The 15,796-nt window shown below is 37.9% G+C and overlaps 1 protein-coding gene across 1 annotated transcript; it reads left to right on the forward strand.

Moving 5' to 3' along the window:
- Nucleotides 1–4,534: 4,534 nt before the first annotated feature.
- Nucleotides 4,535–13,484, forward strand: caly (calcyon neuron-specific vesicular protein). Its single transcript, XM_005743621.1, has 5 exons — nucleotides 4,535–4,852; nucleotides 7,742–7,884; nucleotides 8,470–8,589; nucleotides 9,660–9,773; nucleotides 11,836–13,484. Exons 2-5 carry the CDS (start codon nucleotides 7,756–7,758, stop codon nucleotides 12,076–12,078), a joined length of 606 nt encoding a protein of 201 aa, XP_005743678.1. The 5' UTR covers nucleotides 4,535–4,852; nucleotides 7,742–7,755; the 3' UTR covers nucleotides 12,079–13,484.
- The last annotated feature ends 2,312 nt before the right edge of the window (nucleotides 13,485–15,796 follow it).

Consider the following 15,796-nt stretch of genomic DNA (forward strand, 5'->3'; position numbering starts at 1 on the left):
AGGATCCTGCCGGGGGTGTCAGCAGCTAAATCGCTTTAACATACCATTAAAAATGTCATGTTATGCTAATTATGGGGTTACAGGAATTTTAAAGAGCTTTGCAGGGGCAAAGAAATTAGAAAAAAAAACTACTGATCTGGTTCATTTTTGTGTTGATCAATGAGCTGAGTAAATGAGTAAATTAAAATAAATTAAAAGCACACACGTGGGTTCTCTCCGGGTTCCGGCTTCCTCCCACCGTCCAAAGACATGCAGCTTGTGGGGATAGGTTAATTGGATAATCCAAATTGCCACTAGGTGTGACTGTGCGAGTGAATGTGAGCGCGAATGGTTGTCTGTCCCTGTGTGTTGGCCCTGCGACAGACTGGTGACCTGTCCAGGGTGTACCCCGCCTCTTGCCCTATGACAGCTGGGATAGGCTCCAGCGCCCCCCGCGACCCTGAAAGGATAAGCGGAAGCGAATGGATGGATGGATAAAAGCACACATTTTGGGGGATAAATTTACATGAAGTTTCATGTTTTAAATAAACATGATTAGACATTAAACATGTGTCTTAGATGACTGTTTTAAAGCACAGTGAGTGACTGCAAAGGGTTTTAAGAACTCTCAATAAAGTTTTGCTTTGCCTAACAGCACCAAGCCTTTGCTTAGAAATGGTTAAATCACTGTTACACCTTTTGTGAATTTTCCACATCTGCATGAAAACTGAAAATGGTTCAAACAACATAAGGCGAACTCTAATTGAATTTGTTTTACTTCTTTAGACTTTAGCCTTCTTTGATCTCATTTGAAACAGTGAGTTATTATCTGATTTAACAGCATTTTATCAGACTGACATAGAGCTATGATGTCTTGAAAAAGAAAAGTACCTCGATGCCCTAGTGCTTTGAAAAATATTTCCGTTGTTAAAAACTAGTGTGTTCTCACAAAGAAGTATATTCTAAATGGTCAGTTCAGCTTAAAGAACATATGTGGTTTAATTAATAACTTAAAAATTTACAGAAGAATAGCTTAAAAGGACAGCTATGATGGGCATCATTTTTTAAAAGTCTGGTAAAATAAAGTAAATCTGTAAGATTAATTTGAGGATGATAAATTGTTGTTCAAAAGTGAACAACTGCTGTCTGAATTATTGCTCCAAAAGAGATTTTACATCTCGCTGAATTTTACAGTTTAGAGCAAAGACTTTGTTGCATCAGTCAGATCATTTCTGTCACTAAAGTGATGCTGCCATCTGTTGATAATGAACACCAACTGTCTCAGTAATACATCATACTGTACTTACCGAGTGCTTAAACTGCTGGGGCTCATTTTGTTTGATTTATCGGTGCTTAAAAAAAAAAAGAACAAACAGTCTTTGTCTCATTGGTCTTTGCCTCTACTTTACTGTGAGGTGACGACTCTGACACTAGATGGCCCTGTTGGTAAATGATCTGTAACCAAACTGCTCTCATCTATTAACTTAACAGTTTACTGCACTGTCCTCCCCGAGATTACTTCTCGCAAATGATACTGAACATACTTTTTTTTTCTGTTGTAAGAACACAAAATGTAAACTAAGTTATAGTAATGTCATTATTGTTCAGTTTGACAACTTAGACGACTTAATGCACATATCTGTTGGAAGAACAGAAAACATGACATTGGTCTTACTAGCTTTTATACGTTTGGAGATTGCATTTTAAATCATGACACTTTTTTGTTGTTCTTTTGTTTTCGCTCCCTCTTTTTACAATATATTACAATATATTATTATTATATATCCTGATAATAAGTTTGCAGTATCTCCTGATCATAGACTATTAAACGATTTGTTATTATTTTATTATAAAACTTTGAATATGGCAATAATTACATTTATTGTCTATTCTTGGAAAAAAAGTGTAAAAAATAAAATATTTGAAAATATATTTTCACTTACAAATGATTCATTTATCACTAATATTTCCAGTATCAACAATACTGACACTCTAAACAGATTACACTTTCTATTTCAATATAACAAAATGTCTTAAATGTGAAAGGTCTTCATTTCTAAACAACGATAAAGAAGCACCAACTTAACAGTCCTGTTACTGTTGTTTAGGCATTTAACTAATGCTGTTATTCATAGTTCTGTGTTGGCTGTTACAAAAGTCCCCATGTCCATCTAAAAGTAACACTAGCCTATAGTGCAGTGAAGTAAGTAAGATTTTGCTACAGGACAGGAAGTGACTGCAGAGGAGGAACCATAGTTTAAGCAGTAGAGAGACAGATTGGCTATTTTAGGACTGCAAGGACAGATTTAACGGTTCTGTGGGAAGGCAGCGATGTTTGTTTCAGAAGGTGAGTTTTCAGTGAAGGGCGGACATCAGCAGTCAGGGTGGAGAAAACTAAAGTGTGCATAGCACTGAGAATTGTGTCTGCATGTTAATTAGTAAAAATGTATATATACTGATATATGAAACATTACATGCTGCGTGCAGAATTCAATGGAAAAAGAAAGAAACACTGGAACACCAACATCACTGCTTTTTAAAATTCCAACCATCAGTAATAAGTTTGCCAACTTATTGCGCTTTCTTTCCCAATATTTATTTCTTATTTTCCTCTTAAAATCTTCACATGCCTGCTGTAAAAATACCAAATGTAAGGATTTACTAATGATCATTTTAACTTTTGTAATTCTTCTTGTTACGCTTGATTTTTGTTGGTATTGTTTTTGTTTGTTTTTGACAATTTAAATCTCAGCACCCAGTTCCAGTTGCTAACATTATGTGAAAACTTGCATGATTAGTATTAATTCTAGTTGTTGTTGCTCCACTCTAGTTGTAAAACAAACTTAATTTTAAAGTAGGATTTATTGCTGATTTTCAACCTAAGATTTGTTATAATAAAAACTAACAAATGAAAATGACTGATTTTGTTATATTGTAGAAACCCATTGAAATTCCTTGATCATTTACAGCAACTGAGTCATACAATTTTGAATTCGTTTGATTTTGTGGAGTCTCCTCTCTTCGAACTACAAATGTTAAATCAATTTGCCAGTTGGAGCCACTTTAAATCTAATCACTTTTATTAATAGAGAACTATAGAAATTTTTTACCTTTTTTTTCACGCCTGGTTTGTCACATTTTTTCCTCCATAGACTTTATCCTAAATGATTCTCATTTTAATTATGTTGACCCAGACTCTGTGAATCTTCTACACCGACAACAAAACCAGCGCAGGCTGACAGTCTGCCTCTCACACTGTGAGGATGACACCTCCATCTCCTCATAGAGGAACTAGTCCAGGATCCACTTTGATGTCCCTCTGCCTGAAAGGAAAGGTCAAAATAATAAATGTAGACCCAATTGATGGGTTGGCAGGGGGGCATGGGGGTTCAGCACTCATTTTTGGACGAGTGCTCCCTTTAAGAGGTAATGAATTCATACAGTCAGACATAGCCAAAGAAGAAAACAGCATGAGTCCCCTTTCCATGAAAAGGTTTATCTAAATTTGCAGACAAGCATGGCTTCTTCTTCCCACTAATGCATCACTTTCTTATTTCACTCTCATCACATACACATGTATGATTAAATACTTTTCCCCCCGCTTGACTTTACTGAGAGTTACTGAGAGAATTAAACTAGGTGACCAAGCACCAATCAAAAAACAAAACAAAAAACCTCAGTAAGCACCTCTAAATGACTCTCCCTCACAGCAATACACATTTGATTCAAGAGTTTATAAAACAAAACAAAACAACAAAGAATAAAAGAAAAAAGAAACAGAAATAAGCTAAAGCCTTTGAAGACTCTGCAGGTCACCTGGGTCATGGGATATGTGTTAGTAGGTCAGAGACAACTGGGCTATGTCTGCAGGTCTTTAACCTTTTGCCCATCATTACTAAGTTATGTTTTCAAGACCTTTACTTCCAATTCTTTTGAAGATCAAAGATGCTATAAAGTTTAGGCCCAGTTACAGGTAAATGTACATTTAACTAAACATATACATCAGTTTAAAAACACTCACATGAAAGTAAAATCACTCAATTAATATGGAGGTAAAATGTACTAAAATGTGCTAAAATATCAACAATAAAACTGGTTTTGCACAATGTTCCCTTTTACAGTTCGTATTTTAAATATGAACTGCTTTATAGGGCTCTTTTTAAATGTGTAATTGCATTTAAGTTGGTTTAAGTAGGGTTTTTTTTCCAGTGTAAAATCTTAATCTGTTTAAATCCCACTAAGTAGCACTTTTTAAGCACTTGGTTTGAAACACACTTATTTAAGTTGTGAGAAGATGTAAAGCGTATTAATGTCGTTATCAGCAATTCTAACTCCTCTAGTGGGCACCTCACATAGAACATGTCAGCTTGTAAAGCTCTGATTAGATATGTTTACATTTATTAAAAATGCTAAATAACGAGACTTGAAGTAAAGCGCACCTTAAACGGAAATTATAGGTGTCAAGTAGCTTAAATGTAATCAAGTAAAAAGTGCAAGATCCTTCAAAAGGACCACAAAACTGCACTGAAGTCCAACACTTGTGTTAATGTACGCAAACCTGGAAACCAAGATGAAGTAATGGTCTCTCCGTCTTTCAATTCAGAGACAAACCAGGCGCTTTGGATCACAAACAGTCTCATATGAATATGTGGCTCACACACGTACATCAGCTGAGGTCCTCGTGAGCCGCGCTGAGACGCGCATTAAGCTGCCAGTTTCTGCTGGAGGACGGAGCCGCTCCAGGCTGAATTACATGCGCAGTCCTGCCGAGAATCTCACATCACCACGGCAACCTGCGTTCACACCGAGTCCCCTTCAGCATCGGTGAGCTCCGATCCCATCCACAGGCAACCGGAGAGCCCGCAAGACCACCGTAAGTTTTTATTCCTCCTTCTGCTTCAGTGTTTCTGACGGTGCAGCGGTTTATTTGTGTTTATTAGACGGACGTGAATGCGGTTTAACAACAGCCTGATCGGTTGCGGGTTATGTAGCTGGGGGATGATTATTTAATATCGATTAGATATGCGTTGCCCAATTAAGTGATTTAGTGCAGGTAGCTTATATTGGGGGGGGTTGTCATCCTCTTTGGGGAATGAATGGACAACAATAAAACCTTGATTTGAGTGCTCCATGGGACTGTATGTGTTACTGACATGCGTTGCAATTTCCCCTATACCTCCACATTATATAAGAGGCTACACTTAAATTCTGTGATTGCCCTCGTCTCCTATGGGTATTAATTAAGTCTGCAGTTCATTAAAAACAATAATGTAGAAAATAAACAGTGGAAGAACGAAATATAAGAATATAAGTTTGCAATATTTGTTTAAATAGCCCAATAATTCAAAACACAACTGCACAGAAATGTGTTTTATCAATCCATATTTCTGGTCTCTGATTATTGCATACACAGCCTGTGTATCTTGCAGCAGCAGTCTTCAATGCAGTAAGTTTAGATATGCATGACCAGTGAACCCTGAAGAACTTGACAGGCGCAGGTAGCAAACACTCTGCTACCTATTCATAGCACAGCATGTATTCACCTTTAGACAGCTTCAAGTCTCCTTCAGTGTGTCAGATATAGGTGATGGATAGAACTGTGAAGTAATCATTAATCTTTTACAGTATAATTGTATGTATGATTGAAACGAGCCGTGGTTGTGAATTTGTAGGATGTCATTTGCAGCTCCTTCAATTTCTGGACTCCTTTCCTGTCAGAGTGTGGGAACACTGAATGTTTGACAGCAGCACTCGACTCATTTGTTAATCACAGATTCAGGATGAATCATCGCACCCGCACTTCACTCCAACCGTGGGGAGGAAAAATGGCGGTCAGCGCAGATGACCACATTATAACCACCCACTCATCAAGAAATATGTGTTGTAGTCTTGAGTAATACCCTAGAGTCAGTCAAGATCTTACCTAACAAAGATTTTAAACGTCCAAATGGTTTTTGTTGTTTTCCAAAATGCTGAGAATGTTTGGTAGAAGGCTGTCACATAGTTAAAAATATTTTTATATGCATTTTCCACTTGATGACGGACTAGAGGCTTTAGTAAATGATCCTCTGTCTCCTTCATCAAAAACACATTTCCTGAGCACTGGGGATTTCTCCAGCAGCATACAAACTCTAGCTCTTTGCCTCCTGGTGTGTATCATCATTGTGAGTCACTGGCATCAGTGGGCCAATGGCGTCCTTTGCTGGGGGAAGGTGTTGTGTTGCAATGCGTGAATGAGATAAGTGGCTCTTCACCTCTTCCCTCCACATTTAGTTCATTTTCAGAGGAGAAAAAGAAATCAGACAGTTATCTGAGCAGAACAGCACTGAGAGAATAAAGTTTGTATATGTTGGCTATAAACATTAAAAGTGAGAGGCTGGAGGAAGAGATGGATAGATAGTAGATACAGAGTAATAATGAAATATGTTTACTCCAGACTGTTGGGCTGGATAAACAGGAAACAGAGTTGGCTTCTCTGAGTTACTTAAATACTGTATGTCCTCGAGCTATTACCGCACTGATCAGCCCCAACATTCAAACCTAATATTGTGTCTAGCACCAGGACATTAGCAGCAGATCCTTTGGGTCCCACGAGTTACTGAGTGTGACTTCCGTTGATGAGGTTTATTTTGGCACACCCCGCAGGTGCTTTGACGAGATTGAGAGTTGTTATGAGTCTTTGATGGGTTTCTCATCAAAGACTCAAACTGAGCAGTTTTTACAGTGTGGCATGCTGGGGAAGGTTTCTGCCGTTGGGGAGTGTGCTTTAGCTACAACAATGCGTTGGTGGGTGGTATATGCCAAAGTAACATGCCCATAAATGCCAGGAACTAAGGTTTCCATGCAACAACGGACTGTAACAATATGATCAAAGTCATTCGTGTCGTGTGTCGACAGTTTTAAAAGGCAGTTAGTCAAGAAATAGCTTGAAATCTGCTAAATTGCTTTCTGTCAAGTGCTATAATATGATTCCAGGAATATACTATGAACATTTAGTTAAATAGGCAGTTGGGTAGCTTAGCGGAAAGAGTAAAAATGTCTAGACTGCTCCCCGCCAAGAAATAGTAATTTAAAATATTTAATACGTGTATACATAGTGTTAGCCAGAATACGTAACTTCTAAACAAACACTGGTTGTTATTCTGTGCATGTCAGCAAGTTATGCTCACAATAACAGTGTTTTTAAATTTATCAAATGCATTATTCACTGTTTTAGCAAGAATTTAGCATGCATTTAATATTAAACACAAAGTGCAGCTTTGCATTATGGCAATATCATTGATTTTGTTAGTTTTTAATTTAGTCGTAAAAATTAGAAGTGGCCTGAACGTGGCACTATGCAAATTAAAGATATTGCCAAAGATTACATGTTTTTATGAAGCAGATGTGATGGCAGTGCATCTGATAGCTGTTTTGGCAAAGTCAGTGGCATATCTTATGTTTATATTTATAAAATAATGTCACTCGGTACAGTCATTATTGCTGTAATTTGCTTTGAGCAAAAGTAGTAGACCAACACACACTTCCTTATCTTCAGCTGCGCTGCTAAAATGACTCAAAATTAATTTTCATGCTCCTTTCTTCTTTTGATGCAGCGTATATTTGTCTTATCCTGGCCCATTAGTCCTCATCAGACTGTTATCTTCTCACTTCCTCTTGTGTCCTGGCAGGGTCCTCAAGCAGCTCTATCACATTTGGTTACAAAAACACTCAGTCTGACTAAATCTGTCCCTGATTCCGAGATCTGTCCGGTCATTTTCAGACAGACGAGCAGCTATGGTGAAGCTGGGCAGCAATCTGTCCGATAAGCTGGAGAAGCAGCCATCTGCGGACGATGGCTTTGATAACATCCCTCTCATCACACCCCTGGAGGTCAACCAGCTCCAGCAACCTTTTGCAGAAAAGGTAAAATTGTACTCCACCTTGTTCTTTTTCTGTGCCTGCCCACTTCTGTTTTCTAAAATACTGTTTCCAAGTTGAACACTGGGTGCAACATTGCAAAAATGCCCAACAGATTACGACAAACAATATTTAAATTCATGTGGGCATACTTACCTGTCCTCACTTAAACCCCAATGCCGAGAGTGCTATATTTACCTCTCCTTGCCCACCATCCCAGGTTAAAACCTTGGCACCAGCCCACGCAATGCAAGCGCCTCTTTGAATACATAACACAAGAAGAAAGCTCTCAGAATCATGTTTTGTCCGATAATGCTCTTAGCAGCACAGGATGTTCTACAGGCTCAGTAAATGATGGTGAAACATTAACATAAAACACTTTGTAGTTCCCAAATGTGTTTTTAACATATCATTAAAACGATCTGCTTTTGCAAGTGATGCTTTTATTTTTTTACACAACCATCATGGTGTTCAGTGGTAGCAGGATTGCTGAACCTGTGCTGAAAACTGAGGGCATCCTCGATCAACCATAATGGATTAATAGGAATTTTTCCAGGAACTCGCAGTGACAGTGCATTCCCTCTGCTGCAGGTCATTGTGAAAACGTCAACACAGTACCAGCTGCAGCAGAAGAAGAAGAACAAGCTGTATTTTCCCAACATTAAGAAGCTGAATATCAACCTTTACAGTGATGTCTCTGAGAAGGCCAAGGTAAAGGGTGAAAATCTTCACACGTGTAAATTTAGTATAAGTCTGTGTTGTGTTTCTGTTAAGTCCAGCAGTGCTTGGTGGACTTTGCATTTGTTTTAATAAACACTAGCACTGTTTTGAATCCATCATGTGCAATGGCCTGCTCCTCATTAGAGCATTTCATGTGTATTAATGTCTGGCTGAAAGTAGTCCCCAGCAAATGCACTGTATTGATTGCTAAAAAGCGTAGAGCCGAGCTCTTTAATTAAGTTGTTCATTCTATTTGAAACGGCTCAAGAACTCCATAAAAGATTGTAATATGTTGCCTCATTCATTTAATATGAAAGTGGCTAGTGGTGTTTTCTCAAAGAAAACTTAAATAATCATATCAACAACCTATTATATCATGAAAACAGGAGCTGTAAGGCTCTTTTGTCTCCTCTCCTTTCAGAAATGTTTGAATAGGAATCTGTGAAAGAATGACTTCAATTATCACTTGATTTATTACCAAAATAATGTGTTCGTGTTCTCAGTAACGAATTTAGAGTGTTTTTCAGTACACCATGATATTTCTTTTGAAAATTATATTTACAATAAGCAGGATTTATTCTTCTTCCAATTGACAGGTCACAGCTGTATGATCATGCATAGCGTCCTCGGGTTTTCAATTAGATCCACTCCTTTGCTCATCATGTTGGGTTATAAAAAAGCAAAAAATCTAAATGGCAGTGGTCAAAATGCTGAACTGAAGGCTTCAACATGGTAGTCCAATAGATAATTTCACAGTTCCTTTTAGACTATAGCAGCTATACCCAGGCACCAAGAAAGACGAAACATCTATTTCGACAGAGCTATAAACGTCACCATCTTCACATATAGTCTGTGTCCGGAGCTAAAGCACCTTCAATTCAATTCAATTCAATTTTATTTATATAGCGCCAAATCACAACATAAGTCGTCTCAAGGCGCTTCATAGATACCTGGTGGCTAAAGGCCATAGACATAGGTGGAATCCAATTTGGCGCTATATAAATAAAACTGAACTGAAAAGTATTGTCTTACATTCTGTATAACTATGTGTTTTTCCTCAGATCACAGGTCTGATCCTCATTACTCTGGCCTTTCTGACCAGCCTGCTCCTTCTGCTCATGTACAAAGCCATGTGGTACGACCAACTTACCTGCCCAGAGGGTTTCATCTTGAAGGTGGGCAGCGTATCCACGTGTGCACAGCGAGCTTCTTTGTTTTACAAACACCACGCTTAGCATAAACACATGTCTCGTAACCATGTGTCTGCACACATGCCCACACAAAGTCAGATCCTTCCCCTGATTTATGTTCATTTCCTAACTATGACTAAATTGTAAATTATAGCTTCAACCTACAAAGTAAAAATTTACATTATGAAATATTTTAAAGCTTTTATTTCTTAGAAGGCCGACAGATCCTCATGATATGAGTAATACTGTCACACACACACACACACGCACACACACACTTACACAAACATAGATGTACAAATAGTGATATTTTTTTTAATATGGTTCAAGGAAAGAAAATTATCGGAGATGTTCTATTATCTTCTTGCAGCATAGCAGAGAACAGCTGAAGAAGGTCATAGTCTCATCTTTCTATATCACAAACTTATTACTGTGGAAGTAGTCTGCGTGGAGTACTTCGACAGTCTACAGTGCAGCTCGTCTGGTGTTTTCTTCTCCGCACACTCTCATTTCAGTCACTTCAGGACTAACACAAACTCATCGTCTGCAAACGACACCTTGGAGGCATCGTGCACCAAATCAGCACAACCGCGAATGTTAGTTAAAGGGCCTGTCTCGCAGTGGAAAATGAGAGAGTGGGGTAGATAGAGAGAGAGTGGGGGAAGGAAGGGGAGTGACAGCCTACTTACTGGTCAGGCAGAGATTGGGATGCCCGCTTGTGAATTGTAGGGGTCTTTAATTAGAGCTGAGCGTGACTAAACTGTGATTAAAGGCTTAACGGTGAGGGGGGGAAGCAAGGAAGGGAAGGGGGGGAGGATGGGAGGAGGACCTTCCGGCAAAGCTTTTGAAGTTTTTGCCGGTTACAGTTGCTTTTAGCATTTTTCCCCCTACTAATGTGTTGTTAGAGACATAAAAAGAGGATGGAAGGTGGAGGGTGGTGTAGTCACTGCTGTGCTTTTCAGAGGCTTGACTCCTTGCTTTTAGGGAAGGTCAGGTAGTGAATTCTCCTTAAGGGAAAGACTTGCAAGGTCATGGGCCCTTTTCAAAACACAACCATAAAAGGACGGGCATTCAGTGTCTTGGTTTAATTCCCCCACATAATTTCATATGTATCTTTAATTCTATTAGGTAAATGTGAGTCTAAGGATGTTCTGAAGGATGCTTTAGCCTCAAGTGAAGGCTTATTGGGGATATGAATCTTTAATTATGTTTGTGCACCAAGCATTTAAACACCCTCAACTGTATTACTTTTCTGTCTGTAAAAGTTCTTCACACTCTGATACTTCCTTGTATGTTTAAAAGCTTCAATTATCATCTGGAGTACCTTTTACATATATTGTTTTTTAAATTGTTTTCTTAGCCTCTGAAACAGCATTTGAAAGTAATCTGTATGTGGTTTATTACATGTGGATGTAATACAACTTCCTGAACAGGACTGAAACATGGTTTTACACTTTAACTCTTTCCAGCCCCACCTAATGTATGTGAAATGCAAATGTTCCACTCAGCAGTTTGATGTGCATTGCATGTGAAAACAGGCAACATTCGACCCAGGATTACTTAGTTACTGTCTCAAGCTTCAGAAGCTTCTTCCAAAAGTGCAAAGACAAACAGTAACCTATGACAGCTGCTGGCTTCCATTTTTCAATACATTTTTGTAAGTTGTTCTTGTAGAAAACCAGAATGCTCAAAGCAGCTGCACACATGATTGAAAATGAAACAACAAGGTGAAACATACAGAAGAGCATGAATATAAATCAGAATGCAATTAAACATTATTTTAGGTAAACTCTATAACAGGCACAGAAAACTATCAGTCATAATTGGATCTGTAATATCTAACTAATATGATGCAAATAAATGGTTCTTTATCCCCATGGACTGTGCTTTCCTAGTCATAAAACAGATTGCTTCCTATTGGACCAGGTGGAGGAAATCTGCAGTTTATCTTGACTCAGGATAGCTTTTGTTCTGTGATGATGATGTCAAATCAGTGTGTGAGTAATACTGAAAACACCAAAGCTGTTTGTATATTTCCCTCTAACAGCAGAAGCACTGCACCCCTGCAGCTCTGGAGATGTACTACACAGAACAGCAGGAGCAGGAGCAAGGTGTGCACGGCGGCACCAACGCCGGACTGTACGCTGCTCTCAGCCACCTAAATCAGGTCAAGAGGAGCGGACCTGAGCTGCCATCGCCATGGTTACCAGTCATCAGCGCTTTGAAGGAGGCTGAGGTGACCAAAGCAGGCAGCGAACCGCTGAAAGGAGTGCTGGAAGCAGATGAGTGAAGAATGTGTAGGGGAGAAAATGACAATGAGGGGCATGGTGGATGTTATGTTACTTTATTTTTCGTCTGTGTGTGCGTGTTTGGATTTTTTTTTCCTCCCTCAGACAGCTCACTGAATCACTCGCTTATACTGGTGCGCCAACGTAAAGGCATGCGTGCGTGTGGTGAGTTCTTGTGGTTAAAGGCAGGAATGTGCATGACTTTTACAGCGTTACTGAGTCATGACTAAAGTCTGGATCCGGCGTGTGTGTCCGCACTCATGTAAATACTGTTCACTGTTCATGCTTACATTAGTATGAGCTCATGTGTGCATGTTTGCATTCATGTGTGGTGTATATACGTATATACTGGGTAATATGTGTACTCATCTGAGTGAGTTGGAGGTGAGAGAAGAGAAGCAAGGCGAGAACTTGCAGTGAGAACTGAAGATAAGTTTTTAATGAGTTTCCCCTCATTGCGCTGCCTTGTTATCTTGCCTCGTCTTCTGATTTAGTCTTAGAGCAGAATGTATGAAGTCATTATTGAATGTGCACATAATTTGACTATTAAGACATTTTCCATTTTACTGAATTTAGTTGACCCCACATCTTATTATGTCTAGACTTTTAATTGCAGTTGTGTATGGTTAAAGCCAAATTCGGATTTTGGGAAACAGTTTTGCCATAATGGGTTATTGGCTTTGTAATTAATTTCCAGAAAAGTTCACTTAATCAGTATTAATTAAATACAAAACACAATTAAGTATGCATCACTTAAACATGCTGTTTGTTTTCTGAATCCACTCCTCATTTGATGACTTTTGTTATGTCACATTATGATGTGAGCTACTTTCTGTAATGATAGATACAGCTTAAGATGTTCATGTAGGTACGCTTATTGTGAACAGTAGCCAATTACATGACGTTCTGTTTTCGTTCTTGTTTAACTTATGTTGCTATAAATATTGTGTAAAAGCCTTTATGGTGAACACAGGGTTAACTTATCACAATCCTGATGTATGAATAAGCTGCTCTAACCATACAGTAGATATTATAAGTGCTAATTATGTGTTAAAAGCATCTATGTTTTTTAAATGTATTTAATTAACTAATAATATATCTGTACAGTATTTAATGTGTCTTGACTCTAAGGTTTATTTTGGAAAATTGCCAATGTAAGAAGTATGAAGAATTTCTCTTGACTTTTCTTTATGTCTCATTCATTTTTTTCCTTTTTTTCTCCAAATGGCATTAATCTTATTTTGGAACAGAACTTTTCATGTGAGTCGGATGAATCTGAGATCACAGCACAGCTTGTTTCCAGTGGTTTAACTGCCAAACATTTACATCAGGCACATCTGTTCTGATGTCACCGACTGAACAGAAATAAATGTCTGAAGTGTTGAGTTCTCTCACTCAGAACCGGCAATGATGATTTTGAGTCATTGCTACTAATGAATTGAATTAATAACTTAACATCACTGATGATATTTTAGAAACAGTCATTAGGTGTTTCTATCCTCCACAGTAAAAGTTGTCCTTGTCAGAGGTTTCAAACATAGTCTTGGCTTATGGTTGATTATCTATTATCTATTATTCTGTGTAAAACAGTTTTACCAATAATAAGTTAATATGCACTCACTGGCCACATTCTTACCTACACCTGTTCAACTGCTCGTTAACACAAATATTTAATCAGTTAATCACGTGGCAGCAATTCAAAGCATGTAGACATGTAGACATGCTCAAGACGAACAGCCAACGTTCAAACTGAGCTTCAGAATGGGGAAGAAAGTTAAATTATTTTAAACATGGCATAGTGTTTGGCTGGTCTGAGTATTTTAGCAACTGTTGATCTACTATGATTTTCCCACATAATTATCTCAAGGTTTTATGGTTGGAAAAAAGAGAAAAAAATCCAGCGAGCATCAGTTCTCTGTGTGAAAATGACGTTGATGCTACAGCAACTCAAATATCCACTTGTTGCAAAGGAAATATGCAGAAGAGCATCTCTGAATGTACAACACATCAAACCTTGAAGCAGATGGGCTTCACCAGCAGAAGAGCACAGTGGGTGCCACTCTTGTCAGCTAAGAACCGGAAATTGAGGTTGCAGCTCACGCTGACTCACCAAACTTGGACAACTGAAGAAAAATGTTGCCTGGTCTGATGAGTCTAAATTTTAGCTGTGACATTTGGTTGGTAGGGTCAAAATTTGATGAGAACAACATGAAAGCATGGATCCATCCTGCCTTATATCAGTGGTCAGTGTAATGATGTGAATACTTCGGGTCACTTAGTAACAACTGTGGATTGTTTAAATGTGGAGTAACTGTGTGACACAATCATGTCAATATGGAGCAAAATTTCTAATGAATGTTTCTAGCTGAATTCATGAACTCAGGCACTTCTTAAGGGAAAATTGGGTCCAACCCAGTACTAGCACAGGTGTGCATAGTACAGTGGCTGGTGAGTGTATATGGTATTTCAGTGGATGTAATGCAATCATTTTAATGCACAAAACCAAAGATAGTAATTAGGCACTATTAAGGTATCAGATCTTCACTTGACAGTATTTTGCCTAAAATAAGTTACGATAGCAATATCACCATAACAGCTATAAATAACATATTATCATTCAAATTTAGCTTATCTTTAATGTATGCTTTTTTTTTTTTTTTTTTTTAATTGTTTTTTTTTTTTTTTTGTAAATGGTTTTTTTTTTTCTTTTCTCCTTTAATTTTATGCTTTGGTAGCCACACGCTGTGGTGTTGACTAGTAACTAATAATTACTTTTATCTTTTTACTAATTACTAGTGTTTTTTCATCCCCCTATTGTATAAAGTGTAACAGAGTTACTGGATTATTTGTATATTGTATTATTAACATGAAATCAATATGGTATTCTATCTCACGTGTTAACACAAGGATATCCTCACAGAACTTGCAAACTAGCAACTTCAAACTTTGTTAAATGTACGGTTACGTTGTAACCTTGGTTCTCCGAGTTAGAGACTATCGCTCCTCTCCGTTACATATGTAACGGACTTTCACTAGTACAAACTAGATAAATAAAACAGGACCTCATGTCACACAAATGTTATAAATATTATTTAAGTAATCATTATTATTATTATTATTATTATTTTTGCTTCATTTTATCAAGCTAATGAGTCACTAAACAGGTTTTATAGTGAGTTTGTTTCTGAAAATAAATCAGAGGCAGCTTGTAATTGTTCCTTCAGTTATTCTTGAGTAACTTTTGTGACACATTTTACTTATAAAACATGCATATAGCCAAGAATATTTTAAATACAGAACTGCTCTTTGTGACTAAATATTTCTGTAAAGACACTTTGAATGCTTTCCACACATTCCTGCTTTTTGAGCTACATAGGAAAAAGGGATCAGTGCATATTTTTTAATATTTAAAAAATGTAATCTTGAATTACCGGCAGAAGAAAAATGTTCGGCTCCGTTTACACTCTGTTGCTCAAAGATGATCAGTATGCATAGAATTCAAAATATGACTCTTTCCATCTCCTCAAACTTTAGTTTAGCAATTCAAAGCCAAGCCACATCCTCTTATTCTCTCTCTTTGCTGGGTTCACTGCTGTGAGCCTGTCTGCATCTCATTTACACTCACATATTTTCACACCATCGCTGTAAACCCAGGGATGTGTGGCTCAAAGACTTGAAGGTGTGTGTGTGTGTGTGTGTGTGTGTGTGTGTGTGTGTGTG

The sequence above is a fragment of the Pundamilia nyererei genome, unplaced genomic scaffold, assembly GCF_000239375.1.
Source record: "Pundamilia nyererei isolate P.nyererei 1_Seehausen unplaced genomic scaffold, PunNye1.0 scaffold00134, whole genome shotgun sequence".
In the NCBI taxonomy this organism is placed as follows: domain Eukaryota; kingdom Metazoa; phylum Chordata; class Actinopteri; order Cichliformes; family Cichlidae; genus Pundamilia; species Pundamilia nyererei.

Coding starts and splice junctions, on each gene's coding strand:
- caly (XM_005743621.1), top strand. CDS start 7,756: ATGGTGAAGCTGGGCAGCAATCTGTCCGATAAGCTGGAGAAGCAGCCA. Junction 7,885..8,469: donor AGCAACCTTTTGCAGAAAAG/GTAAAATTGTAC, acceptor CCTCTGCTGCAG/GTCATTGTGAAAACGTCAAC. Junction 8,590..9,659: donor ATGTCTCTGAGAAGGCCAAG/GTAAAGGGTGAA, acceptor GTTTTTCCTCAG/ATCACAGGTCTGATCCTCAT.